Source organism: Acanthochromis polyacanthus, chromosome 15 (genome assembly GCF_021347895.1).
Source record: "Acanthochromis polyacanthus isolate Apoly-LR-REF ecotype Palm Island chromosome 15, KAUST_Apoly_ChrSc, whole genome shotgun sequence".
Taxonomy (NCBI): Eukaryota; Metazoa; Chordata; class Actinopteri; family Pomacentridae; genus Acanthochromis; species Acanthochromis polyacanthus.
In genome coordinates, this window is record NC_067127.1 from 7,962,302 (window position 1) to 7,989,137 (window position 26,836).

Here is a 26,836-nt window from a genome sequence, read left to right on the forward strand (position 1 = left end):
TGCGCTCTCTGAGTGCTTTTCTAGTTTAGTTATGTGGAAATCTTCACTTTTCTAAAAAGGCTGATTTTGAACCAACAAAGAGTTGGCACTTGAGCTGCAAAGTGTTTGAAAAGGACATCCAGTAAAACAAAATTATCAGAGAAGCAGAAGTCAGTCTTTGGCTGACGAGTCACATTCAGAGCAGGGTTCGTTTGAAAGCTATCGAGCAAATAATTGTTTCCTTTTAAAGGATCACAAGCCAAAAAGAATGAACACCACTGATTCTAATAATGATAATTAACAAATAGATCCTGGTATTTAAGCAGAAACCTGATGTTTGTCATAATGTTACAGGTCCAGACTGGGTTTGGACAAAGAGCAAGGAATGATTCACCTGGAGATCAGCGTGTCTGACGGACGTGAGTCACACCAGCATGTTACATTACCTAGACAGATTAGTCAAAATTTTAATTTACAACATTTATTGTAATTCCTAAACATAAATTTGAAAAAAAAATGATGAGAGATGACTGTCCATACGAAAACTCTACTCCCTCTCTGAATTGGCTGCATGAAGTCTCTTCATACGATTAAGCTAATTTATTTTTCAAGGACCGGGCTGTGACTTGGCTCGTTTCTTGGCCACAGTGCAGAGAGGGGGGCACTTCCATAAGGCCTTGTGTGTTAATGCTCTCTCCCCAGGGAGACCGCCTCATTTGGCTGATGCTAACACACTGGGACAGCTCTCTCTACTTTATCTATTAGTGAGAATAAGGACTGGCCTGCAAAAATTTTGCCTCTATGGCTCACTTAATACCATGAGCAAAATGCTGAACCTTGATTGTGGACTTCAGAAGGTTGTTTGTTTGTGTCTTTGTTGTATTTTTAGCACTCATTTCTTGCTTACCCACAGGGTCACAGTACATAACTTGTAAACTTCAGAATTGCTCTGATGGAAACAAGGGCAAGCCTTTCCCTGGATTTATCATCCCTAATTCCCTTGTGGTTCAGGATGAATACGTTTTCATCCAGGTGGGTTTTTATTGCAAGGTCTGGCTTCATTAAAAGCCTATTAAAAGCTGTAAAACCAATGCATTCAATCGCATCTTAATGTACAGTCATGTTTTTCATTAACTAAAAGGGGCCATTATCCTGGGAAAGGATGGGGAGAGACTGAAATTACAGTGTTGTGTATTACTACAACTTTACTGTGCCATAATGCACAACATCCTAATTAGCAGGAAACCCAGAGATGTGACGATGGTGTAAATTGTTTGATACAAGCTTCTAGCTATCACTGTAATGTTTATGACTATTTATCTGAGATATGATGCTCTACAAATCGCACTATGTCGCTTTTGTAGGTGCCAGTAGGTGGCCAGTCTGTCCATTATGTGTCCTATAAAAGAAGTGCTTTCTACCCGATGAAGCTTCCCAAGTACACTCTACCAAAGGTAAGGTTACTGGAAAGCACGCAGAGTCTGGTAAGTTGAGCCCATGTGGAGAAACAAGCGGCATTAATTTAACCGCAAAACACTCCATTTATTCCTGCAGGCTGTGTGGTGGTGTCATGGCGACCGTCTGTGGGCTGATTTTTCAAATAATTTTAAGTATTCTTGTTCCCAGTAAGTCAAATTGTTTGCTGACAAACCCATTGAATTGGTTTCCCAGCATCACCGTTCTGAAAATTGATTCAGTTATGCACAATTATATTCTTAGATCTCTGTTTATTTAAGAACCACGCAGAGTTTTTCACTTTTCCTCTCACTGTATTGACAGATATTTGCCTAAAAAATGAATCTGGAGCTACACAGTCGGTGTTCCCGACAAGTCTAATGGAACTTTCAGAGGCAGAAAAGTCCATTTGTGTTTGCACAAAACTGCACTGATTTCCATTTACCACAAGCACAGCGGGGTGGCTTAGTGGTTTGAGAGACCATAACAACTGGAGAGATTTACTGCCTGCAGTGTTGTTTCGTAAAAAATCTGTCTATCCATCCGTCCAGCCATGTACACTGCGAAAATTTCCTGAAGAAGAACACATATCGCCTTATTCTGAGTGAATAAGGGAGTCTATATTATTAAATGGAGCCTGTCTCTGTTCCCAGTCCATGGCATGAAACGCCTGAGGTCTAATTGCTGAATTATGTCAAAGAAGTGACAGATCGCTAGCTTGCCTGCGTGGCCACTGTGTGCACACTTCTTTGCCGATTTTTTTTTTTTTTTGTTCTTTATAAATCAGTTCCTATCGGCTGATTAGTGAACTCATCCACACAGAAGTCTACTCATGACTTCCACATGTTCAGGACTTGCAGATAATCAGCACTGATGACAACCAGGTGGTGGCAGCGATTCAGGACTGGCACCAGAATGACTCCTACAACCTGTACATGTCTGAGTCCAGAGGGTTGTTCTTCACCCTGATGCTGGAGGAAGTTGTGAGCAGTGGAGGGCCAGAGGGCAACATCATGATAGACCTTTATGAGGTAAGCAGGAACACCGCTGTTGGGGTGGTGCTGTCATTTCATTACATGTTTTTATGTTGGTGAAGCGTGTTAAGCTGGGCCCGCTTAAATCACTGGCCTGGTTTTGTATTTGCTACAATAACAGGACAGTGTTCATAAATATTTACTATTAGACAAGTCTAACTAATTTCAGCATGATAGTCCAATCATGCATGCAAAATTATTTTCTGCATAAAAATGTGTTCATTCCCACATAGTCTCTGTATGTACACTACCAGTCAAAAGTTTGGACACCCCTTCTCATTCAATGCTTTTTATTTATTTGTATTATTTTCTACATTGCAGATTAATACTAGAGATTAACATTTCTTTGCTTACAACATAATTTCATATGTGTTTTTTTAAAGTTTTGATGTCTTCGGTATTAATCTACAATGTACAAAATATTTTAATAAAAATCATTGAATGAGAAGGTGTGTCCAAACTTTTGACTGGCAGTGTATATTTTGCATATTTTTGCTAGCCGAAATTTGCGAATTAGCATTTAATGGAGCGATGGAGACCAGTCAGCTACAATTTTAATAACTATTAATCATTCATGTCATTCATCAAAAAAAAGCAGCATATTTAGTATCTCCAGCTTCCTACAGTTGCAGATCAAATTCAAGGATTTGCTGTTTTATGTGTTTAATATCCTCGCAAATTGATTGTTGCACTTCATAATTATGGATTTTGAACTATTATTATTATTTCCATTATTGATTGAAGGTCCACTGTGTAGGATTTAGTGGAATCTGTTGGTGAAAAGGAAATATAATGCTCCTAGATATTCTTTCACATGTGTATAATCACCTGGAAAAATATAATTTTTGTGTTTTTGTTAACTTAGAATTAGTTCTTTGTATCTGCAGAGTGAGCAGGTCCTCTTCCTTGGACTTTGACAGGTTTCTATGGTAACCCAGAATGGACAAAACAATCCCTGGCTCTAGAGAGGGCCTTCTGGTCTTTTGCAGTTTCGACAGCTACCATAGGTTCTCCTACACACTTGTGAGAGGAGAGAGGAGTTAGGGTTATTCAGCTGGTCTGCAACTTCACCACTAGCTGCTACTAAATCTTGGACACTGTGACGTCGAACTACCAAACATTTTTTGCTGTGATCTTGATCTGTAAATTGTCAGAAAATAATGGAAATTGCCTGTTGTAATTCCATAGACTTAAGGTGATGCTCTCAGATGTCACGTTTCATACAACTCATAGTCCAACTCCCCCCGAATTATTCAGTTTATTATAACACAAATCTCAGTACAAGTAGGAAACTTTTCCTTTAATGAAGCTGGAATGATCATTTGTCTGGTATTTTTTGCTAGAGAGTTTGCTAACTGATCATCAAAATAAACTATTATTCTCCTCACCTTATTAATTATTTGACTATTTGATTGTATAATCACTTTGTGTTCTTGAGAATTAATTGACATTTTTTCACATTATTTTAGTGACTGATCAGAACAATATTACTTATCAGTAATGAAAACAAGTCTTAATTGCAGCCATAGATTTATGCTACATCTGCACCAATAGTTTCCTTTTTAAAAAAGTGTTTTAAAAGGAAACCGATTCAGCCTCATTTCAGACATAATCTCTGTGCATACTGACGTGCCTGAAAGTGCAAATTACATGACCATTCACGTACACAGAACACGAGGCTGCCAATGTACACATGAAGCAGAGGGTTGCTTGCTTTGTTGTTGCAGAAAACACGCAGAAGGAAGAATAGCAATGAAGAAAAATGAGACCAGAGATTTCTTTAACTGCACAACAGCTGCAAGCATAGACAACAAGTTCAGCAAATTAATTATCCATGTTGAAATAACAGTTTTCTTTGCTTCCTTCCTTTTCTGACAATTACAACCAAGCAACATGGTTTTTTTTTTGTTTCTAAAAAGGTCTATTTCTGCACACCCAGACAAAACTACATCCGTGAAGTTTTTAAGCCAAACGGGGTCAGCAGTCTTACTCTGAAAATGCCAGACGAATATGGACAGTAGTCGTAAATGTAGCAGGAGATGTGTGTTTTAAAATGAAAGCAAATTTGTGTGGATGTAGCCTTCAAACACAAAAGTATATCTCCTAATTTGTTTCATCAGTCCCCTCACATTCACATGTAAAAATAGCCTTTATCCCTTTCATCTCCATTTTTATTCACTATAAAAGGACATCGAAGGTAACATGAGGAGAACATGCAAAGAAAGAGCCTCCATGCAAATTTAAACTCCTGGCTTGGGAGCTTTCTTCAACAATAAAACCGACACTGACAAGTAAAGTACCGACAGACAGACTAAGAGTTATTCTTGATTTTTGTGCTGTGTTTTTCATAAGTGCACCCTGCGTTCAGATGTCTTGGACGTCCTCGCCATAATGGAACAGATGTTCGTACATTGCGTTCATTCAGCAGCATCTGAGTGTCTCGCTCACATCCTCTTTTTTTGCTGCTTTTATTATCTTCTTCATGTGATGATTATTGCACACGGAAAAAAATTAGTAGGTGCAGTTCTTAGAAGATGCATCATCTAAAAACACTGGTGTCCCTAAAAGCCCTTAGTCACCATGTAGGCAGAATAGCAGCTTTAACTTGTGCCCTGATTGTGGCATATCTGCGATGACAGATTTAGTATGAGGTTGTAGCGACTGCACATGTATGCATCACTCTAGATTATCCTCATTTCCAGCCAGCAGTAAAAGCATCACGTTGTTACAGACCTAAGATAGCCATCAGCAGCGGTTACACTGACCTCGACACACATTTTCTGCCCAGAAACACTTGGCTGCAGTGACCAGTAAAAAATACAAAATTGTTGTTTTTCCCTTTTTTTTTTTTTTTTTTTTTTTACAAAGATTTGTCAAAATGGAAGAGAAATGTGAATTCAAGTGATAGCTTCATGTGAGCGTCTGCAACTCTGTGCACATAGATACAAAGAAGAAGAAATATCTCAGGGCTGTGCCATATGTTGTTTTGATTCTGCAGTCCTACAGATGGTCCAAAATAGTGCTCCATGTCAGAAAAACTATCACTTTCAGATATCTCCTCTCCTCTCCGAACTAGGCCTTCAGCTTTACTTAAGTTTGAATAATTTACGGTTATTTTTTTTCTCTCTCCCTTTTTTGTTATTTTTCCCACTACCGCTCTCCGCCTCTCATGTTCGCAGGTTGCCGGGATTAAAGGGGTGTTCCTGTCAAATAAAGTTGTTGAGAACCAAGTGAAAACTTATATCACGTACAACAAGGGGAGAGACTGGCGTCTTCTTCAGGCTCCAACAACCGATCTCCAGGGAAACAAGGTCTATTGTGAACAAGTAAGTGGGCCACTGACAAGAGATAGATTTGGTTACTTGGATTTCCATTATCTGCTCTCAAAAATACTGCACTGAATCACACCATACCATGGTCAAAGAGTGCGAACGAATCCGTGTAGCATAGCAACACAGTCCTGAATATGTCAGTGACTGAAGATACCTTTCAAATAATTTAGCACACCTTCTGTCTAGTTTGGCAAATCCTGCTCATTTATATATAACACTCTAAGAGTAATGTTTAATGTTATGCTAAAAATAACTGTCCCTAATGAAATCCAAAAATATGAAGCTGGTAAATTTGCATTGTTATATTACTTTATTTCCTCAGAATCTTTTAATAGTTTGGTATTTTAGCAGGATTTTAACATTATATTGTCTACTATATGAATTATTGTGACATGTTGCATTGCTGAACACGGTGTACCCTATTGATTAAGATGATGTGTGCATGCTGGAGTGCAGTACAGATGTGCTTTTATGTCACTTCTGAGCTCAAGAATCAATAATTATGACAAAGTTTTGAACCAATGTTTCATGCAATAAAATTAGGAAATTACATTTTATGTCCAAACATCCATATTTGAACAACTTTGTTTTCTCTCACAAAGAACTTGATTTTGCTTTGTTGTGTCTCTTATTGAGCTTATACACTTCAAAATCACCATAACAGATAAGAATTGAGCCTGGACCAGTGGTGGGAGAAGTTTTCAGTTGCTTTGCTTAAGTAAAAGTACCAATACAGCAATGCAAAACTACTCTGTTGCACATAAAAGTCCTTCATGAAGAACATTGATGAAGCAAAAGTATTAAAGTAAAAGTATTGGAGGGTTTATTATGACATTGTTTGGTTATTAATAGTGAAGCATCAGTGTGTCAGCCGCTGCATTATACACATCATACACATTATACTACATTATATACAGGGACAGTGGATGCATCTTAGGGGTTTTCAGATGATTCATGCAAGAAGAAAGAAGAACAAATCTGTGTACTGTTTGTGAGATGGTGAGTGTAATCAGTTAAACATTTATTGAAATGAAAGCATGTGAAAAGTTTAGTGGGAAAAATCATTATTTGATGGACCTGTTATCTCCTGGACATTTAGAATGTGACCTTGACTGCACAGTACTTTTCATAAGACGCCGCAAGTTATAAAGATTAGAAACTCACACTTTTACCATATCTATTGTGCGAAAATCTTAAGGTTGTCAAAAGCTGTCAGATATAATGAAGTGGAGTAGACAGAGTGGCTGTGGAGTGGAGGTAGAAAGTTGCATAAAATGGAAATGAATTAAAGTAAATTATAAGTACATGATAATAAGTAAAGCTTCACATCATTCCATAACAGGCGAAGGCATTACTAAGAGATCTGATGGAAAAATAAATAAGGAGCACAACCAAAAGTGACACCCTCAGCCAACAATGAATTAAAATTACAATGATGACAATCTTACACAGATGAGATGCTTAGCCATAAATGAAATCTAAATAGGCTCTACATCTATTTTACGAGTCCAAAAAATGTCCCGCGAACACATCCCATCATCCAAACTGCCTTTTAATCTGCACTCATGAGACGTTATCTTTAATGCTGCATCCACCCAGTCCGTCAAATCTGGAGCCGGAGCTGTTTTCCTCAGCCTCAAGTTAATTCAAGAGGATGTAGTTAAACCAACTACATTAACTGAAAACACGCATTTTGATCGACGCTGAAGGTCGGTAAGCATGAGTTAGGAGTATTATCACTTTAATTCAATTGGGCGAAGGCTGCAATCAACAATTGACTTTTTTTCCAATAGTTTTTCCACTTATTTGTTTAATTGTAGCAGTGCAAAAGTCAAATACGTTCACTTTATAGTCAAATATGATGAACAAAACATCACATTTGAGAAGCTGGAAACAGTGAATGGCATTTTTGCTTAAATTAAAAAGTTGCAAATTACATTTCTGTCTATCCATTCATTACTTAATCAACTTATTATTGTAACTCTAATATTTACCACAAATCTTCAGCCCATTTCTTCTCTCTGCCATAGCAGTTTCACATTCGTCATGTCTAGACATTCTCCATTTTTTTTTCATTATAACAAACAACATAATTGTTTAATAATGACAATTTCACAAATAATTCAGGGCAGTTTTTGCAAAGCCCTAAATAATATGCCTCCCATAGATATTTACAACCTTCTTACTGGATATATTAGAATCAGATCCTCACATATGTCTCTCCTGAGTGTACCTGAGGCATAAAACTGCATCAGGTGTTGGTGCTTTTTGTTACTATGGTGCTGTTCTCTGCAACCAACGGCTTCGTGACCTGAGATCTGCCGCAACTGTATCTTCTTGTAAAAGCAGTTTTAAAGCCTTTCTTTCCTGTCAGGGTTTTGGTGTGTGTATATGTTAATGTAACTGGTGTAATCCACGGATTACAACACAGGAATTACACAGGAACAGAATGGGGGATTTAAAAAATTAGCATCTCTTTACGCGTGTGTGTTTTCTCCCTCATCTGTTTAATGATTTTTTAGGTTTTAGCGTAAAGCATTTCGAGTGTACTTGTGTATGAAATGCTCTGTATAAATAAAATCGACTCGACTTGGCGTATTCTGTGCATGAAACAGGTCTGTATCAAACCTTCATTTTCACATTCTGACTTGTGCAAACTAATCTCCTTTGTGTTTCGCAGCCTTACTGCTCGCTGCATCTACACCTCCATGTATCGGAGAATCCTTACACCTCGGGAAACATTGTCAGCAAAGATTCAGCTCCAGGAATTATAATAGCGTCAGGTGAGAAGATTATTCGATTCGCACTTTAATTTGCACATCCATACTGTTGTTTACTCCCCGTCTTGATGCTGCTCTTTGATCATATCCCTCAGCACTCGCAGTCATATCTGTTTTTCTTCCCTGTTCCCAGCACTGGCTTTCTCTGCTGACAACAATTTACACAATTAAATGAAATCTTTCTTTTTTTTTCCACATTAGTGCCATTTTAATTCAGTAGATAGAATAATAAACACACTTTTTATCTTGTCAGGATAAAGCATCTATGCTGATTTGACGCTTAAGCGCTTGAAATGATGAAGCTTTTGTTTTGTATTCAGGTGTGGTTGGACCGGAGCTCACCAATACTAATGTCAGCGTCTTCATCACGTCGGATGCTGGCAACACCTGGAGAGAGGTACAGTGTGATAACTGAAAGACCCGGACTGTGGGTACATTTTGTGATATTGGTGCCTGCACAATGCCTGCCTCTCTGCCCCGGTACTTTCTGGAGGCACTTTTCTGAGCTTCGCCGTGCTTTTTTGATTTTTTTCTTTTTTACCCTCAACAAAACCAAGCACTTGTGTGATGAATGCCGCCTTTCCCTTGAACTTTCACTCAATTTCATTCAAAACAAAATTGAAAAAAAAATATGACTTTACTCAGGCATTATGTGAATAAAGAACCAGAGAACAAAACTAGGAATCGGAGCGCTCAGTGCCAACTTTCATTTCTTTTCGCTTTTCAGTTGTCGCTGCTGCAGTCACAAAGAAATGAAGAAGAGAGTTTGACAGACAGCCTTGTGCATCTCTGATCTTTAAAACAAATAAACTGAAAGGAGCAAAGAGATTGTTGCCATTGGGTTAAAACTCAAAAAAAAAAAACAGCAAACAGAGCAACACTTTTGTGATATATACACAACCGTGTAAAGAGCAGTTGTGGTTTCTGTTTGTTTTATTGGGAGCATGCATGTTCCTTATGTTGGCACCGGTGTATACTTGGTGTCAATTTTTTTTTTTGCTCGTTGTGATAAAGTGAAGCCGGTTGTGTCTGCAGGTTTTTCAGGAAGAGTACAGTGTGTTTTTCCTGAATCAAGGAGGATCTCTGGTGGCCATCCGACACACACCTCTGCCAATTAGACACATTTGGTAAGGCTCTCCAAGGATGTACCACATCTTTTTAGAGACTGTATTCAATCTTCAAAACAAGCAGGGAAATTGCTTTCCTGCTGAGACTTTTTCTCACTGAATCCAGCTCTATTTGTGGCTGGTCTGTCTGTGATCCAACCATTGTTCTCTCCCTTAGGCTGAGTTTTGATGAGGGCAGAAACTGGGACAAATATAGCTTCACCTTCTCTCCTCTCTATGTTGATGGGGTGCTGGGGGAGCCTGGAGAGGACACCCTCATAATGACGTAAGATGTGAAGACACCATAAAGACATGATACGTTTCCAGTTTGTTAATTACTCCACTGTAATTATACAGTATATTACCCCGTTGGAGGCTAGGAAGAGTCCATAAATATTCTGGGTTTTATTTAGTGTGGGTTTGAAACGGGTTCAGAAGCCTGAGATGCAGAGGAAGAGTTTCTCTCCCACAGCGGAATAGAATCAGTGCAGTTTGTAAGGTTTTCAAGCAGCAACTTTCATGAATCTACCCCATATTGCACATACTTCTCACCTTGTTCTCTTGGTTCATTTGTGCAGAATATTTGGTCATTTCAGTCATCGATCTGAGTGGCAGCTCGTCAAGATCGACTTCCGGTCCATTTTCCAACAACGGTGTACATCTGAGGATTATCTCACATGGCAGCTACACAATGAGGTAAGGGGATCTTTCTGACACTTGACTGCCGAGATTCTTGTCATTGATTAAACTCAAATGAATCACTCTGATTGAGGCGCACAATAAAAGCAAGATTGGAAAAAAGCGGAATGTTTATGATGCATTATTCATCACAGGGTGAAGTGTGCATCATGGGAATGAAGAGAATCTTCCAAAATCTGAAAGCAAACGTTCGATGTGTCAAGGCCAGAGATCAGTATATTTCCCAGATGTCAGACTCCTGCCCTTGCACAGAGGCAGATTTTGAGTGGTGAGTTCCCTTCTCTGCTGCTATACTCTTTTCACTTCATTAAATCCAAAGCACAACACTTTATCAATCTCCAGAGGCAGAGTGTGTGAAGGGAACCCAAGGAACCATAAGAAGAGTTAGGTTTTATAATTCACGACTATTTATTCCCGTTTCAAACGTCCCACCAGGTATGTGAGCTTTGAGTAGTTTTATTTAAAACAAATGATTTCCTGGTTGTTTAAGTGCTATTGTGGTAGTAAATATTCCACCAATTATGTTTTTGCTATTCATATGTATATTACAAAAGGCCATAAGTGTAAAAAAAAAAATTACTTCTCGAAAACCAAGATGGTGTTCAGAGAAATTTGCAGCATTTTTTAATGAACTACAATTTTCTTGGACACAATAATAAGGAATTTATAATTTTATTATACAAAAACGCTCTGTGATTATATCATCACATTGAAACGAACAGAAGATTACAGAAACTATTGAAGCCCATCCATCGCAATCAAATCTGTGATAGCAGTACACTGCATCTTTCAAGTGCACTTGAATAGATTTACATAATGGATAACACTAATGATCCCCTCTAGACTCTAATATGAGCTTCCTCTCAATGTCTAACAAGTATTTAATACTTCTACATATCTTCACACTGCCTCATACTTCGTTTTCTCTCTCTTATCTCACCGGTGTTGTTTGAACAGACTACACTTTAAAAGCTTAACACGACTTTATTACTAAAAGACTAGTGACTCCTGAGATCGCTTCCCTCATCATGATGAAAGAAGTATGACTTTGCCAAGGTGTAATTATAGTTTGTGTAAACACAAGCAGCGCCTTTTCTGCTCCAAAAGTTCGATACATAAAACATCAAACCTCAAGCACATCGTGTTCTGAGAACTTTTCTCTCTATTGCAGATCGTTTCTGTTCTTAGTAAACGTTCACTTTTTGACTCCTTTTGAGCTGACTATTTCTGTTTGATATTTCAAATAAATGGTTACTAATCATCACAACAAGCCGGTGTGTCTTTTTCTCCACTGAAAACAGTGACTACGGGTTTGAGAGGCAGACTGACGGGAGCTGCACTCCAGCTTTTTGGTTCGTTCCTTCAGCTACATCCAGAGACTGCATCACAGGAGACAGCTTCCTCAACACCACAGGGTACGCCTGATTCGTTTGTACAAACAGCAAAAGAAGCAGAGGATGCAGAAATGTCCTTGGCTATCTTTTAAGCTAAACTTTGTGGAAAAATAACCTGCTATCTCGTGAGAATATGGCCATTTGCATACTCTGCACTGTCAAGGAGAGTATGGAACAGATGAGAAACATGCATGCATATTTTGAAAAGCTGCATTACACAGATTTCCAATAGGAGAAAACCATAGGCTACTTCTTCAGTCATCACTGCATGCATAAAAAAAGACTGTGGACAAGCTAGGCTAATTAAAAAACATACTGTATACATCCACGGATTTGTGTGCAGCACAAAAGTCTGAGCACAAATAGGACTGGAAATTGGTGTGAGGCTGATCTTTGATATATTTATCGCCACTAATGAACTGTCAGGAACAATACGCCGACTGCATGCATCACACCAGCCTGAGCATCACATCCTGAAACTGAGAGAAAAAACAAGTTAGAAAGCAAATAGCAAGTAGGGAAAAAGTAGTAGTTGAACACGGTATTTTATGACAAAAATACATTTTCAATATTTGTGGAAGGTTGGTCTAGTTAAGTCTAATTGGGGATACCGTAGACAAAAAGGTGGCCGTGTATCTTTAATGAATGTCTTCCTCGGTGTGCATGTGCCGTGTCTGTTTTCACACTCAGGAAAAGCTCATCTTTGTCTTTCCATGAATGAATTTTAGATATCGCAGGGCTCTGTCAAACAACTGCACTGAAGGAAGCCTGTTGAAGTACAGCCCCAGGCGGCAAAAGTGTCCCAGTCAGCCTCCCAGGGGCCTCCAGCTCTTCACCAGTGAGGGAACTCTGGTGGCAACGTTGGGGAGGAATGTCACCTTCTTGGTCTTTCTGGAGGAGGTAGTCACTTCTGCCACTTCTCTAATATGAAGTCATGTGCAATATTGAGAGATGCTTGTAAGCTGCATGCTTTTCCTTGAGTGTACTGTACAGCGGGAGGCTGTCAAAAGATGCAGTGCAGAGGATGGAGCACCAGCCTATCAAATAAATATGCAGTGACATGATTTACAGCATGACCTCGTTCTTGTAGATATTATGGAAAATGCAGCCTGTTACGTGTCAGCGAGGATGCAGACAAACAACTGAGGTTACAGTGTGAGTGACAGCATTTTGCTTTCTTTCTGAAGGGTCTTGGCTCCACGACAAGCATAACGGTGGACTTCGGTGATGGAACTGCTATATCGTACGTTAACATAAGCTCCATCGATGACGGGGTCAAGCATATCTACAGCAAAGTCGGCATCTACCAAGTTTCAGCTACAGCGAGCAACAATCTGGGCCTCGACAGGGTCACACTTTACCTCCACGTCTCCTGTGAGTCAAAAAAAAGTGACTGCTTCTGTGTACAGTCATGGAAAAATTATTAGACCGCCCTTGTTTTCTGCAATTTCTTGTTCATTTTAATGCCTGGTACAACTATGTTTGGACAAATATAATGGTAACAAAAATAGCTCATAAGAATTTAATTTTAAAGCTGATATCTAGCCATTTTCCATGGTTTTCTTGATAATAACCCAAATCGCTTAAGTTCTCAACAGCTATGCCAAAAATAGCTTTCAGGCATTCCATGTTTTCTTTTCTGTCTGTTTTAGTCTCATGATTCACACGAGTTAGTACTTGATTCATAACCATTGTTTCTAGTGACTGCAGCCATGCATCTTGGCATGCTCTCCACCAGCTTCTGACATTGTTCTGCTGTCACAGCAGCCCATTCCTGTTGCACAAACTCAAACTAATTTGCTTTGTTTTTGGTCTTGTGATTCTCCATTTTGCGTTTGATGTTTTCCCACAGGTTTAAGATTTGGATTTAGATCTGGTGATTGAGCAGACCAAGGCATGGTTCGCATGTTCTGGTTCTCCATCCAGGCTTTAACTGACCTTGTGTGTACCAGGCAGTGGTACCAGGCATTAAAACAAACAAGAAACTGAAGATTTTCCATGAATTTTTTTGCCATGGCTGTATGTTGCTACTAAAACACATGAAATCATGCAATGTACTTTTACTCTAAGTGTGGATTTAGTGTAAAGGACTTTACACTCACTGACATTGCTTGCTTCCTGCCACATAATGAAGAACATTTTTTAGAGTCATTTCAGTTTGGTTACAGTGATGGAAGTCCCAAAGTCCTCATCCTTTATCACAGCTGCTCATAGATTTTCGGGTCCAACAGCCTTCAAATAACTCAAAACACTTCAACCTGTGAGCTTTAAGAAAGAGCAAATAACCGAAAACACTTGAGCATATACACTTTTCTGCAGCTCTAAATTGGCTCATTAAAGTGAGACTCCATTTAAATAGTCTCCATCCAAACTTTCAAGTGTCACTCATCGAGCACGGCCGTGAGAGACAGCTGTTTGTTGGCTCCTCATTGATGGAGAAGAGCGCCGTTGGTCAGCTTGAATTCGACTCATTATAATGGATTCCAATGGTGTCGTTTTCGTGGCCACACAAAGCATCAAAACATCCACAGACACTTGTCAAAGCCACACCTGCAGCGCAATCAGCTTCCACACTGCGTCTATCAGTATGCTCAGTGAGTTCCAGGCTGTTGTGCCAAAACACGGTTAAATACTCGGCTCCTGCTGGAACACTGAGCACCATGGAGGTATTATATTTAGCTGCAATTTAACAAAATGTATGACCTTGTAGTTTGTGTGTTTCCTCTCTCAAGGTCAGCTCGAGCAGGTCCAGCTTTCGGCTCCGTCAGTAGTCGTCAAGAACAAAGCAGTGAACCTCACAACAGTGCTGCGGCCCAGTACTGTCGGAACAGTCACTTATTACTGGTGGTTTGATAACAAAACAGAGGTAAGAATTACTTTCTCCTACTGCTTTGTGCTGCTTAGAACTTATTAGGCAGCAGATAGTTGCATCTCTCTGCATGTCCCTCTGCGTTTTTAGCCTGTCGTGACCCTCGATGGAGCAATTTCCTTCACCTTCTCCAAAGAGGGAAGTCACACCGTCACGGTTCAAGCTTCAGTTGGCAGCACCGTCCATCAGGACCAAATGAGGGTGGCAGTTTATGGTATATAATATTTTTTATGTTACACTCATATTTCTTTACTCAGCGCACTTAAAGGCCTCTTAATATCATAATTAAGTGAAAAATGTGGAGCCCGCTTAGTTTATTTCAAACTGACAGTGAATCAATAAATGACCTGAGAACCTCACAGCCCGCTGACAGTAAAAAGAAAAGAAAAAAAGGTTCACTCACTCGACTTTTCTTGGGCTTTTGTTCACATTTCATGGCCTTCATCATCAGAGAACTTGTTGTACTGGAATGTGGATGATTTAGTTGCTGTTGAACAGTTCTGGCCTTGTGAAGACTTCATTCTCTCTGAGGCCATGTTAATTAAATATTAAAAGCACCAGAAAATTACTGAAGCATTACAATAATTCATTCAAACAAATTAATAATTGAAAGGTCAAAGCTCAACTTAAAGGTCTTTTTTTATGTTGCTCTAAAAATCATGTTTGAACAATAACCTGCAAAATAGCACATAATAACTGAAATGCGCATTTACGTATGAAATGACCTCAACATTAACAGTTATGTCAGTTGTTTCTTATTGGAAAAATTATTTTATCTTCCCAATAAAACAGATGTACAGGCTAATACACATAGCCTGTAAGATGTGGAAATGGAACACACCCAAGGCCAACCAATCACAGAGCTTTGTAAGGACTAATCCACAACTAAAAACCATCCAAGCACAATCAAACATAACAGGGACTGAAATATACATGTACGAACTCCATAAAAACTAGAAACTGTGCACAGATTTACACACATTAGAGCTATATATCAAGACTTACATAATTTCTTTTTGCCTCTGATTTATATAGTATCTAAATGTCAAAAATTTAAATTCATATGAAAATGCCAACTTTTGTGAATTCCTGAGGCTACTCTTTGAAGCTGATGAATGATTTAGCAGTAAAGCCGACCTCCACTGAGCAGCAGTTCATTTCCTTTCTGCCTATAGTGCAGGATCAATATATTTCATCAAGGGAACCCCAACTGTCTTGTCTAGGAGTAGCTAATAAAGAAAGCCGAGACTTAAGGTATAAGTAATGATGCATGCACAGGGATCAGGAACAGAGTTAGAAGGTCACAAGGCAAAAAATATTATGCAAGAAACTGAACTTTCAGACAGAATATGTCAATGCCTCTTTGTCAGTTTCAATTTAGCAATCATGCTGCTATTTCAGTCCAGCATGGTCCATATTCTCTGATGGTAATACAGAGTCAACTCCATACAGATGGCCTCACGATCAGGGTAAGGGTTATTTGAAGTGTCAGAAGTGGACCATTGCACAGAGATTCTATATCCTGAAGTTAGAAGATTTCTGCCTGCTTTTCAGATTATTTCCGGTCACACGTCTTGGCCTTTTCTTCTAATTTGGACGAGCTGAACCCCGGGGTGTCCGAGTGGAGAGAGGACATTGGCAGAGTTGTGAAGAGCTGCATGGTTCAGGTCAGTTCTGTAGCTGCTAGCATTATCAAGGCTGTAACAAAATCTCCTGAAGATCTCATTTAGATTCTGTCTTTTGGCAACTTTGCACCAGTGTGGAAAGAAAAAAACTCAAGTTTCTGTCGAGTGCACCGGCAACATTTCCATCCTTTGCTACGCTGCAATTGTAACATTTTCATGCGATCTTGTTAAGTGTTTCACTCCACTACTTGCTGGGTCTTTACCCTCAGTTTGCTGTGTAATTAGTTGTTAACCTCCGATGTGACAAAACACATCCCCAGAAATCACTGTTGCCAGAACAAGCTTTTCAACGGAACTTGTCAAAACATGAAAGGGGAGTAAAAGTACTGCCATGACAGTTTTCCAAAGCTGAACAGTAAATGGACTGCACTTACTGTATATGTCATATTTTTAGCTTACCGCTTCACAGAGCGCTTTACTATCTCATGCCTCATTCACACACACATGCACACACGTCCATGTCTGCTGAGGCATTTGGTTTCAGTGTCTTGTCCAGGGACACTTCAGAAGTCGGCAAAACTGAGCAGAGCCACATCTGCCACTGAAAGAACACCTAAACCTCAAGTAAAGGGAGCCTAATTTCGGCAAAATGTGTCTGGTTTTCTCTCTCAGACACTGCAGGGATGTCAAAAATGCAGCAGGTTATGTAAAAGACCTGGATACTGAGCTCTATATATATCCTACAGTAGCCCTCAGTATGAAACATTCACTTTGACCTTCTGTGTTGTCAGATATTACCATAGTTTACACCAGGAAACTGACAGCAGACCTCTGGTTATGGCATAAATGCACTAAGAGCCCTGGCCTTTACCAAAGACTGTCAAAATGAACTTGCATGTTTCACTTGATCCGTGCATTATATCCCGACAGTGACTGCTACTTAGGCGAATGATATATGAAGCAGAAAGTATTTACGCATTAATACCAGCGACCCCCAAGGATCGCATTCCAGGGCCGAAGCGCAGACCGTCACCTCAGACCTCTTTTAATGAGCTTTTGTTGTTCTTATTAAAGGTCACAGGAATCAGTGAGGATCAACTCTTAGTCACAGTGCTCCCAGGTTTACCAACCACAGCAGAGATCTTCATCGTACCCGAGAAGAGGGCCAGAGACAGAGCGACGGATGAAAAGTGGGCGCACCTGGATCAGGTACTGCCTCATCAAATCATTTTAATGGCCCCTGGCAGATGCTCAGTACAATGTGGTTTTCTGTGATCCAAAAAAAAAAAAAGAGAGAAAGGGAAGCAGAGAAGTTAAGAGGCTGTCTCTGGAGAGAACATCCCTGGAGAATACGTCCTTTACTTCTGAGTGTCATACGGTACCATTGAGTTATCAGTTTAGGCTCCATTGTTGTATTGAAAAGACAAAAAACTCATATTCTGTGATGTTTCTCTTAGCAGAATCCTGTTTTGCAGCTTTATTCTTTTGATATTTTTTTTTAAATATAAGGACAATACAAGATTTACACAGCTTTTCAATGACATGAAATATATGATTTAATCTGTACATATAATCCACTGCCCATATCAGAGTCTTAAGTTAAAGGACAAAATATATGAAAATGTGCAACCAGTTTTAACCACATTGCCTCTAGCATAGATCCCTCTTTGTGTGTGTGTTTTCCTTTTTTCTTTGTCCTCTATGGCTTTCCTACACGTTCTATTCTATGCTGTCATCCTCCATCATCTCAGATCCTTTCTCCAATTTCCGATTGACAGGGACAGTCGAGCCCTTTGTGGAGTTTTGGTTATATGTATTTGTATATCAAAGAAAAGGTTACATCTTAACTGCACTACCTCTCTGTTGGTCCTTAAAGTAAGTTTGCAGAATAATCAGAATAGAACAAATAGAGACAATACTCACACAGATACCTCCAGGTCTTATCTCTGAGTACAGACTATTGTTCCGTGGCCCAGTTTTTTTCCTTTATTTATCTGAGATACAAATTCTGTTATACAAGAGTCAAAAAAAAAAATCCTAACATATTCTGCATAACCACTTGTTATTTCCCAGTTCTTTCATGATTATTTTTTCCTTTCGAATCCTTTTCTCTACCTTCCACAGAGCCATCATTTCTATTCATTTCAGTCCCGCGTGAAAATCAACTTGTAGAGGCTTGAAACTTGTTATGGCGAGGCAATACATCACAATGAGCATCATGTCCGCATTTATTTCTGTCAGAGTTACATTATCGTTGCATAGTAACACCGTTTTAAGTGCAGCTTGATTTGGAAAGTCTGCACTCCGTCGCCACGCGGCAATAAGGTTAACTTTGACAAAAATAAATGCAGACATGATGCTCATGGTGATGGATTGCCCAAGTCAGCCAAGTTTAAAGTCTCTGCAAATGTATTTTCATAGCACAGTTAAATGAATGGACGCCACTGGCTTCGCGGTGGGCAGGAAAAATACAATGTTACACCTTGGAAAAGGTCAGCAGTAATGAGGACTGTACATTTTTGTGTGGTAATTGGGCTAAAACATGTGCAAACTCTGGTGTGATCCATTCAGAGGAAACACATACAAGAAGAAGAATGTGTTTTCTATAGGCTCTTGTTTTTAGCATGCAGGCATGTAGGACACATCTCATCTCAAGCAGCTCCATAAATTCAACAGAAGCTTCATAGTTTTTCATCATGTAGCTTCCAGGTAACAGAGAAGACCCCTGCAGAATGAAGGAGATGGATGTTCAGGGTGTTACAGTCACGCAACACGAACATTTTTCTCCTTGATTGCACTCAATGAGTTACAAAAATTCATACAAAAATTCATATCTTCCGAGCTAAAGTGCAAAATAATTCAATGTTCCCACACCTGCACCTTGTTTCATTCCCCCCCAAAGAGTAATACCAACTATCAGCACTAGAGGGCAATGTCTTCCCATGTAAAACCACTAAAACGGCATCCATCACATCACCGAAATAACACCCACAAAGTATCTCAAAACGTGTCGTGAGACTCACTGCCACCTTGCAGAAGTTTAAGGCACCAGCGTAAATATAATAGATAATTATAACAACATCATTTCAAGCCGTCGTGCTTCACGGTTGTTATTATTCTCTTACTGCAAAAAAAATAAGGTTCCTGGAAATTGATCTCATATCATGTTTTGGAATGCTGTCAAATAGGTAAACAAAACAGCAGAGCAAAGGCTAGACAAGCTCATTTATTCATCATAGCAGAGACAACTGCGATGTATCACAAGTAAACATAATTTTGCTGGCTCCCAGTCAGTCTTGAACTAAGTTAATAGGTATTTAATTACATTGATGCATCATATAATTGGCACCATCGAGAACGGAGACAAACTGGGGCAGGCGGCCTGGATTGGGAATTAAAGAGATGTATTTATCTAAAGCCTGTCTGATTACCTGGCAGAACCTCACAGACAATAGGGTAATAAATCTTCAGTTCACTGTTCTCATCTCCTGTGAATGACTTGCAATGCGGAGGCATTAAGTGAGTGTGTGCCCACACGTACACATGTATGTGTGGAGCAGCTTATTAAAATGTGTAATAGATTTACTGACCCTGATATGCCACTAGAACAAAAAGTAATTATTCATACTGTGTAGAGCAGTCTAATTTTAACCAGTGGAAAGATTTTAGAAAGAGCGAGATGGAATTAGTGAGGCATAGCTAAGGACTCAAATGGGCACTGGGAAGGCATTTTGGTCTCTTGTTAAATGACTGCTTCATCAAGGTGTGAAAAGCGGAGGAACTTGAGGCACTTCAGAGAGAAAAATTAAAACAGCAATTTGGTGATATTAGAACATACTTTGATTTCCAATAATGTTGCCTCATTGAACTTTTAAATGGGTAAATCACATTCTCTTTAAAATAAGGAATATAGGTGTAAAATCCCCTGCCGGGAGAGAAATTAATATATTTCCTTAAATGTCACTGCCGCACCGTCAGCAGGATGCCCTTTCACCTGATGGGGTTTCCATGACCACTGAAGACTGTTGGCTTCCACTGCAGGTGGTTTGCTTTTCCTGCGTGTCATATCAACATTTGCTCCTCTTTAGGAAGAAACAAAAATTCTGATTCATAATTCAGGCCGTTGGATGAAATGACTGCGGCTGAAATATTGATGACGGTGGAATATTGCTGCACAGCTGCTGCTAACGGAGTCGTCTCTGCCCTGTCACTCCACGTAGCTCTCTCAGGTTCTGCTAAGTGCTCTGAACCAAGACCTCATCCAGTTCACACTCAGACCGGGGGTGCAGGTGAACGTGTACGCCACGAGACTGTCGCCAGGTGAGTCTGCCGCACACCTACCTGGACAAGGTGCATGTCAGGTTTCCAGACTTTCTGCAGTTCTTCCGCTTTGGTGGTGAAGATGACATCCTAATGTATGGGATTTTAAATTAGATCTTGTGTTTTAATTGTGTAATTGGTGCATTAGCTGTTTTAACATATGTATCCAAGTGTTAATCAGCCATTAGCTCTCTCAATCATGATTCTGCATTTATATTTAATCGCATTGTTATATAATTTACATTCTCATAAGGATAGATATATGCATTTGTCCTGATTTGGCCTATATGTGCACTCACTTTTTCCATCTTTCTCCTTCAAAGCTCCTCTCGTGGACAGCAGCGACAGTGGACACAGCGGCACTGCAGTCATCATGCTCGTGTCCGTCGTGCTGATGGGCTTGGCCGTCTTTGTAATATATAAATTTAAAAGGTACAGCAATACCGCAGTAGATTGCAACTCCACGCAGAGCACAATCGAACGGAGATCAGTTCGGGAGATCGAGTGAAAATTAATGCACAGATTTTCACGTCATTGCAAATATCTGCAATAAGATATGTTAATGCTTTGTTTGTGTGACTGTGTGTGGAAGTGTGTGTTTGCGCAGCCCCATTTAGAGTTGCTGCCATTATCTGCAAGCAAGCACCTCACTGCTGAACTCCTACAAACTTTCCAGAAGTATTCAGACTCCATATATCTCTGAGTTATGGACACCGGCGACACAATAATAGCTCGAGGAATAAGACAATTCCCCTCTGTCTCAATCTGCAGAATATTACAGGGAATGACAGTCTAATCAATTCTCCCAGAGTGCTGAATGGGTGTCAGAGTCCTGCAGTTATCAATATTCATCTATCTGACAATGTGAGGGTTGACCTTTCGGAAATGCTAAACACAGCCATTCAAGGTGAGGCATACTCTGCAGAATGGCAGGAAAGGTTGAGGAGATAAGTCCTGAGACAACATATATTATACAGTGAGGGACATACAGTAAATAGCATCCTCTGCTGCAGGTAATCCCATGCCAATCATGAGGGAATGCTTTACTTCCTGTGTAGTTTGAGGGAAATTTCACTCATTATAAATTAAAATAAGACTTAACTTTAACTTTCAGGATCGTAATGCCTACATTAAGAAATCAACTTTGAGTTTCTTAAGCTTCCCTCAAATGTCCCAGCACCAGCTGCAGTACCAAATCACAAGGGGCAGAATCTGAAATTAGAAATGCAAGATGTTAGTTTTAAGCAGAATTGGGGATGCATCTGAGGGGATGAAAAATTGATTGAAAACTGAGGTGAACAATATGAAAGTGAGAGAGCAATGCCCAGTGGAATGCAAAATGCCCCAGTTTCCAGCTTTTAAGCCGTCCTCTCCCATCCTTAACAGTTAAAAATAGTATGTGACACATTATGCTTAGTGAAAGCATTAGTGAAACAGACCTGATGGCAGGTTTCCATTAACTTGCCTTTTTAAAAAGTCCCATCTTTTTCCCCCTCTGCATGACCTACAGGAAGATCCCGGGCATGAACACGTACACAGCGGAGCAGCCTGATAAAGAACAAGAGGTCATCCCGACAGTGACCTCCATAGCCGTCCCAAACCCTGAAGGGGACAAGCTGACCTCACTGGAGCATGTGGACGTACAGCTGGACTCAAAAAGCAGAGGTATATGTGTCTATTTCTACCTTGAAGTTACAGGGTTTGCTCAGATTTCTACTTTTTTGAGCTAATTTCTGAAAGAAGTCCAGGAAAATCAGCACACACATTGAATGCATCCATTTTTAAGAAACAAAATACCTCCAGTGTTGGTGTATCTGTCATTAAAACTGTATAATTTCTTACTCTGTGTTATAGAGGTAAACGGAACTTCATTTGTAGTGCAATTAAAAAGAGAAAACAAATGACATTTAGAAAATTCATCCCGTTCCTGGAACAGTCTGCCCATTGCTTTAGATAATGCAAAGAACACACTGCCAACTGTTTTCATTTATTTCTTCATGACGAAGTGGCTCCTATAAAAACAGTTTACAGCGATTCCTGGGAAGAAGCCATAAAAGTATGGTCACGTTACACTTCCATCACATCACGTGAAGCCCATATTGTACACATGAAAGATTCCAAAGACGCTCCTCCTGGTGCGATCTTCTGGACAAGGACGGCAGGATTTCGGGTTAGAAAATTTACTGAGTTGACCAATTGAACTGAACTGAGGAGTGAAATCAAGAAACTGTGACGTGTTTGACAAGAATGTAGCTGGTAGAGACTGAAGATAGTGAGGGGGGGAAAAAGCCTTTTACAAATTACTTCAAGCTTGTAGTTGTGGTTTTGTACATGAACATATGTTGTTTAGTATTTTTAGCTCCATTAAAAAGCTGTAGCAGATGCTGTTCTCATTTTGAGAGTGTACATTGGAGGAGACGTTGTTGTTGTAAATACATATTCCTAAGTGAGATAAGCCATGTGCTTCGGCATGGAAATAAACAGAGAACTAATGTTGCTGCACCTTAACCACAACGTTGTTTTAGGAAAGAGATATTGTTGAAAGTAAAAAAGTCTAATTATCTAACACACCTTTCCTTGTGTGGACTGTGGCAGAAATTGCAAACAGGCATTTTGCAACATCAGCATATAAAAAACAAAAACTCTGTAGCAGGAAAATCTGTTTGTTTTTTTTCTGCAGAAAAAGTTGTCATAACACTTAGAAACAGTGGCCACAAGTTAAAGCTCACTGACAGCGAGGAGATACTTGATATTCATTTACTGTTAAGTGCTGAAGTTCCTCTTTCTCCTCATATTGTGCTAGCAGTTGCCAAGACATGGTTCTTCTTATTATTATTATGTGCTGTATATTTATGTATTTGCCAACCTGCCATAGTTGGATATTAGCATGCGCAGGTAAGTAAAACACCTTCAAGTGCGAGCCAAAGTGATGGGAATGTCCAGGTGAATTATTTGACCCAGTAAAATAATTAGAACAACAGGAAAGCAGTCGAGTGGTGAAAGCATTTTCATCAACACATATCTATGAAGTTCCAGCTGATTTAGCTCCACTCCGGCTAAACAATCGACCCGCCCAAGATAAATGTGTTTGCCTGCAAAAATGCACCCTTATGCAAATAGCGACATAAAATTCCTCCTCTGTTTCTTTCCTTTCTTCTCCCTTGCCAGGCTACCTGCCATCTCACACAGACATCAAGCTCTCTGATGAAGCGCCCCATGTGTTTTAATGTTGAGAGTCTATGACCGACTCGAAAGCAATACATCTTCTTTGGCAGTTACTTCCAGCAAGCTATGAAACCACGGTCACAATGAATGGTCTCGAGTGTTTTGCTACCCATGCATGGATGGACCACTTCACACTGTGCTGCCTAATCCCTCTGAGGAGACTGTACAGATTTATACTTGCTTCTTGAAAAGGAACAATTTTTGACTGAAATACTTGTATTTTTGCAAGGACATTGATCTTTTTATGTAAATAATGTACATCCATAATGGAAGAAGTAAAAGTTATTTGTCTCGGCTGGTTACAGCTGCGTCTGCTCAAATATGAAAATATCGAACGGCAGTGCGGGAATGATGTGTAATAATATGTCAAAAATATCCTCCTATTTCTGTTTATTGGACTTGTGTTTGTGAAGTTTACTTTAACTATGTGGAAATAGCTTATCTGAGTAAGACAGTGAGGGAAGCAGATTCATTAAGCTCTGTACAATCAGTAAATCTTATCACCAGATTCTCATCAAATGAAAGCTTGCAATATCCAGGAGATGAAGGAGGGCTCCTAGTCCCAGATCTGTGTATTCCATCAAGCCTGTCTCTCTGCCGCTCAAAATCTTATATATGTCATAACAAGAACAGAAGATTATAGTCGATAGGTGTGCACAGTAGATGAGAATCTGGGCGATCTCTGTTGTTTTGGGGTTTCAAATAAGTAATTCTAGTGACACTGAAGGACTCAGATTGAATACTAATTCAGAAATGTTAAATCACTTAAGACAAATTACACACAAATGATCTGACAAGTCGAAATCATTCACATGGACTGTAATTGCAGCAGCGATCTTATATTTGACTGTCGTGTTTGTTAAACAAGGCAATGGCTTTTAAACTCGTGCTTCATGTTTATTTCTTGTACATTCTGGTTTTTATAAGAAGAGCAAAATGTAAATGTTCTGAGTAATTACTGTGTTGACGACTAAGAAGCTCCAGTGCAGCAACACACTTGTGGGGGGGGGGGGGGAGTGCTACATTGCCACATTTGTGCTTTAATTAGCTATTAGATCAAGGTTTATTTGCTATTCGTCGCCCGAGTTGATGGAGATACATTTATACCAACACAAAGTTGAAAAGGCTCCTTGACACAGTTTTCAGAAATATTCCTCATCTTTTCTTTGAACTGATCTCACTGTGAAGGTTGTAGTGCCTTCTTTTAGGACAACACTGAAGCTACATCCAAATTTAATGGAAAAATGGTTTCTTTTTTTTAAAGGTTGTACGAAAACACCTTTTTATTTATTCTGGATTGTTTATCTATGGGGATGATACCAGCGTCTATACATGGCGTTCCCTCAGTTTACAGTAATGCAGAGGAGCCTGCTGTCTGTTCTAGATTTGCCCCCAAGGACTCGGCGGACAAAAGGCTGCAGATTTGTTCATCTCCTTCGCTGCGAGGGACACAGAGATAGAGAAGACGTATCTCCTGTCAACAAGGCTCAGCCTACGCACCGAGCTTTGGTCAGCTGCTGTCTCTTTGGGATAAGTACTGAAGTTCTTCTTCATCAAACTTTTCTTTTTAAGTGTTGTCAGCATCATATGTCAGTAAGACAAATTGACTAGAGGCTTCTCCATACTTCTTCCCTCCAATCCTCCAATTGAGCTCGAAGCATAAATAAACTCAGACTCGACGAACTCTGCCTCTCCACACGGTCATCAGGAGTTTTATTTAATGCTTGTCATTTCTTTAACTAACTTTTTTTGTTACTTCCCAGTAATTAACCTGTGAATACGATTGTGAACATATTTGCATGACGACTTCTTTTTCTCCCCTCTTTCAAGCTACTTAAAATACAAAAAGTGAAATGTTAAACATGTAAACTGCGGTATTTTATGTTTCTCGACAACTAGAGCAACTCCTTCATTACAAGTGACGTGATTATTCAGTGGGTTGTTACTGTGATTTTCATTTGATCTTGCAGAAGTAACCATGGTTGCGGAATAAAGCAGAAACACAAAAATAAAAGCCACGTGGCTGGTTGTTAGTCATTTCTGAACGCATAAACGGTTTATTTTGGAGTTATTTGATTGCAAATCCATCCATAAAACTGTGACTCCACCTCAGCTGGCTGGTGGTTTTGATTGATGGGTGCGCTCGCTTTGCAGGATTAGTTGCTTTTTCTGCCTAACAAGTGTTGCTTAGCATGCCCAAAGTTTCAGTGCAGCTATTTGCATGATACAATGAGGCCGAGCGGGGGGACAATGAAAAGCACCAAGTAGCCTGGAGTGACTCTAATGGGCTAGTTCCCTGGCTCTCCCACTGTGCAACAAATTAATTATCCCCTCTCCAGGAAATCAAGACACACACAATCAACGAGGAAGATTTTTCCCAGTCTGGGTAGCACCTTGAATGAAAAATGTCCCACAACAATAACCCACAGCAATATTGTGTTAGCCACAGTGTGAAATTGATGAGCGTGTTTCCTTTCATTGAGTGCTACATTACAGTGTCTGGCTGCAGCGAATCATCCATTAGTGATTGTCACCGTTCAATTTGATTGTGCACCGCCGAACATCCCAGGGCAGTTAGAGAAAGGCCTTGGTGTTAATTCAGACTGAGAGCAGGAGAGAGAATAAGACTCTCGGGGCGTTGATGGCTGCTGGAGTGATGAAGATTGGTGTGCGATACGAAGCTGTTGAAGAGGCAAACAAAATGCAAAACAGAGGTGGTTGCTGCTACTTCTTGTGTGTGTCGACTTATGTCAGCCAATCAGCCGCACAGTTTTGTCCTCCAACCTCGCCGGCTCCGGTCATATTAATGTGCGGTGCCCCCCCCCTTAAACCAGCAGACAGACAAGGAGCAGTGCTAACGCTAGTAGTTCTTCTTTACAAAATCATCTGTTTCTCATCACTTGACTACAGCCTCAGTAATTGTTCCCATTAAAAAGAAACCATCTGTAATGGGCAACCTGAGTGATAGACTGATAGAGGTAAAATGAAGCGCAGTCTAAATGTCAGATGGGAATCTTC

The 26,836-nt window shown here is 39.8% G+C and overlaps 1 protein-coding gene across 1 annotated transcript in view; it reads left to right on the forward strand.

The window, feature by feature from the left end:
• The window catches only part of LOC110945183 (VPS10 domain-containing receptor SorCS1-like), a 64,958-nt gene extending 40,135 nt beyond the window's left edge, over window positions 1–24,823 (forward strand). Inside the window, exons 6-27 of the mRNA XM_051960319.1 lie at window positions 334–398; window positions 893–1,011; window positions 1,344–1,433; window positions 2,286–2,465; window positions 5,648–5,794; window positions 8,481–8,583; window positions 8,901–8,977; window positions 9,616–9,707; window positions 9,865–9,972; window positions 10,265–10,382; window positions 10,520–10,653; window positions 11,687–11,800; window positions 12,508–12,679; window positions 12,967–13,153; window positions 14,512–14,645; window positions 14,739–14,862; window positions 16,203–16,315; window positions 17,348–17,482; window positions 20,494–20,593; window positions 20,917–21,025; window positions 22,104–22,258; window positions 23,762–24,823. Of these exons, the coding sequence (XP_051816279.1) occupies window positions 334–398; window positions 893–1,011; window positions 1,344–1,433; window positions 2,286–2,465; window positions 5,648–5,794; window positions 8,481–8,583; window positions 8,901–8,977; window positions 9,616–9,707; window positions 9,865–9,972; window positions 10,265–10,382; window positions 10,520–10,653; window positions 11,687–11,800; window positions 12,508–12,679; window positions 12,967–13,153; window positions 14,512–14,645; window positions 14,739–14,862; window positions 16,203–16,315; window positions 17,348–17,482; window positions 20,494–20,593; window positions 20,917–21,025; window positions 22,104–22,258; window positions 23,762–23,820 (2,635 nt within the window). The 3' untranslated portion in view covers window positions 23,821–24,823. The remainder of the gene's footprint in view (window positions 1–333; window positions 399–892; window positions 1,012–1,343; window positions 1,434–2,285; window positions 2,466–5,647; window positions 5,795–8,480; window positions 8,584–8,900; window positions 8,978–9,615; window positions 9,708–9,864; window positions 9,973–10,264; window positions 10,383–10,519; window positions 10,654–11,686; window positions 11,801–12,507; window positions 12,680–12,966; window positions 13,154–14,511; window positions 14,646–14,738; window positions 14,863–16,202; window positions 16,316–17,347; window positions 17,483–20,493; window positions 20,594–20,916; window positions 21,026–22,103; window positions 22,259–23,761) is intronic.
• The last annotated feature ends 2,013 nt before the right edge of the window (window positions 24,824–26,836 follow it).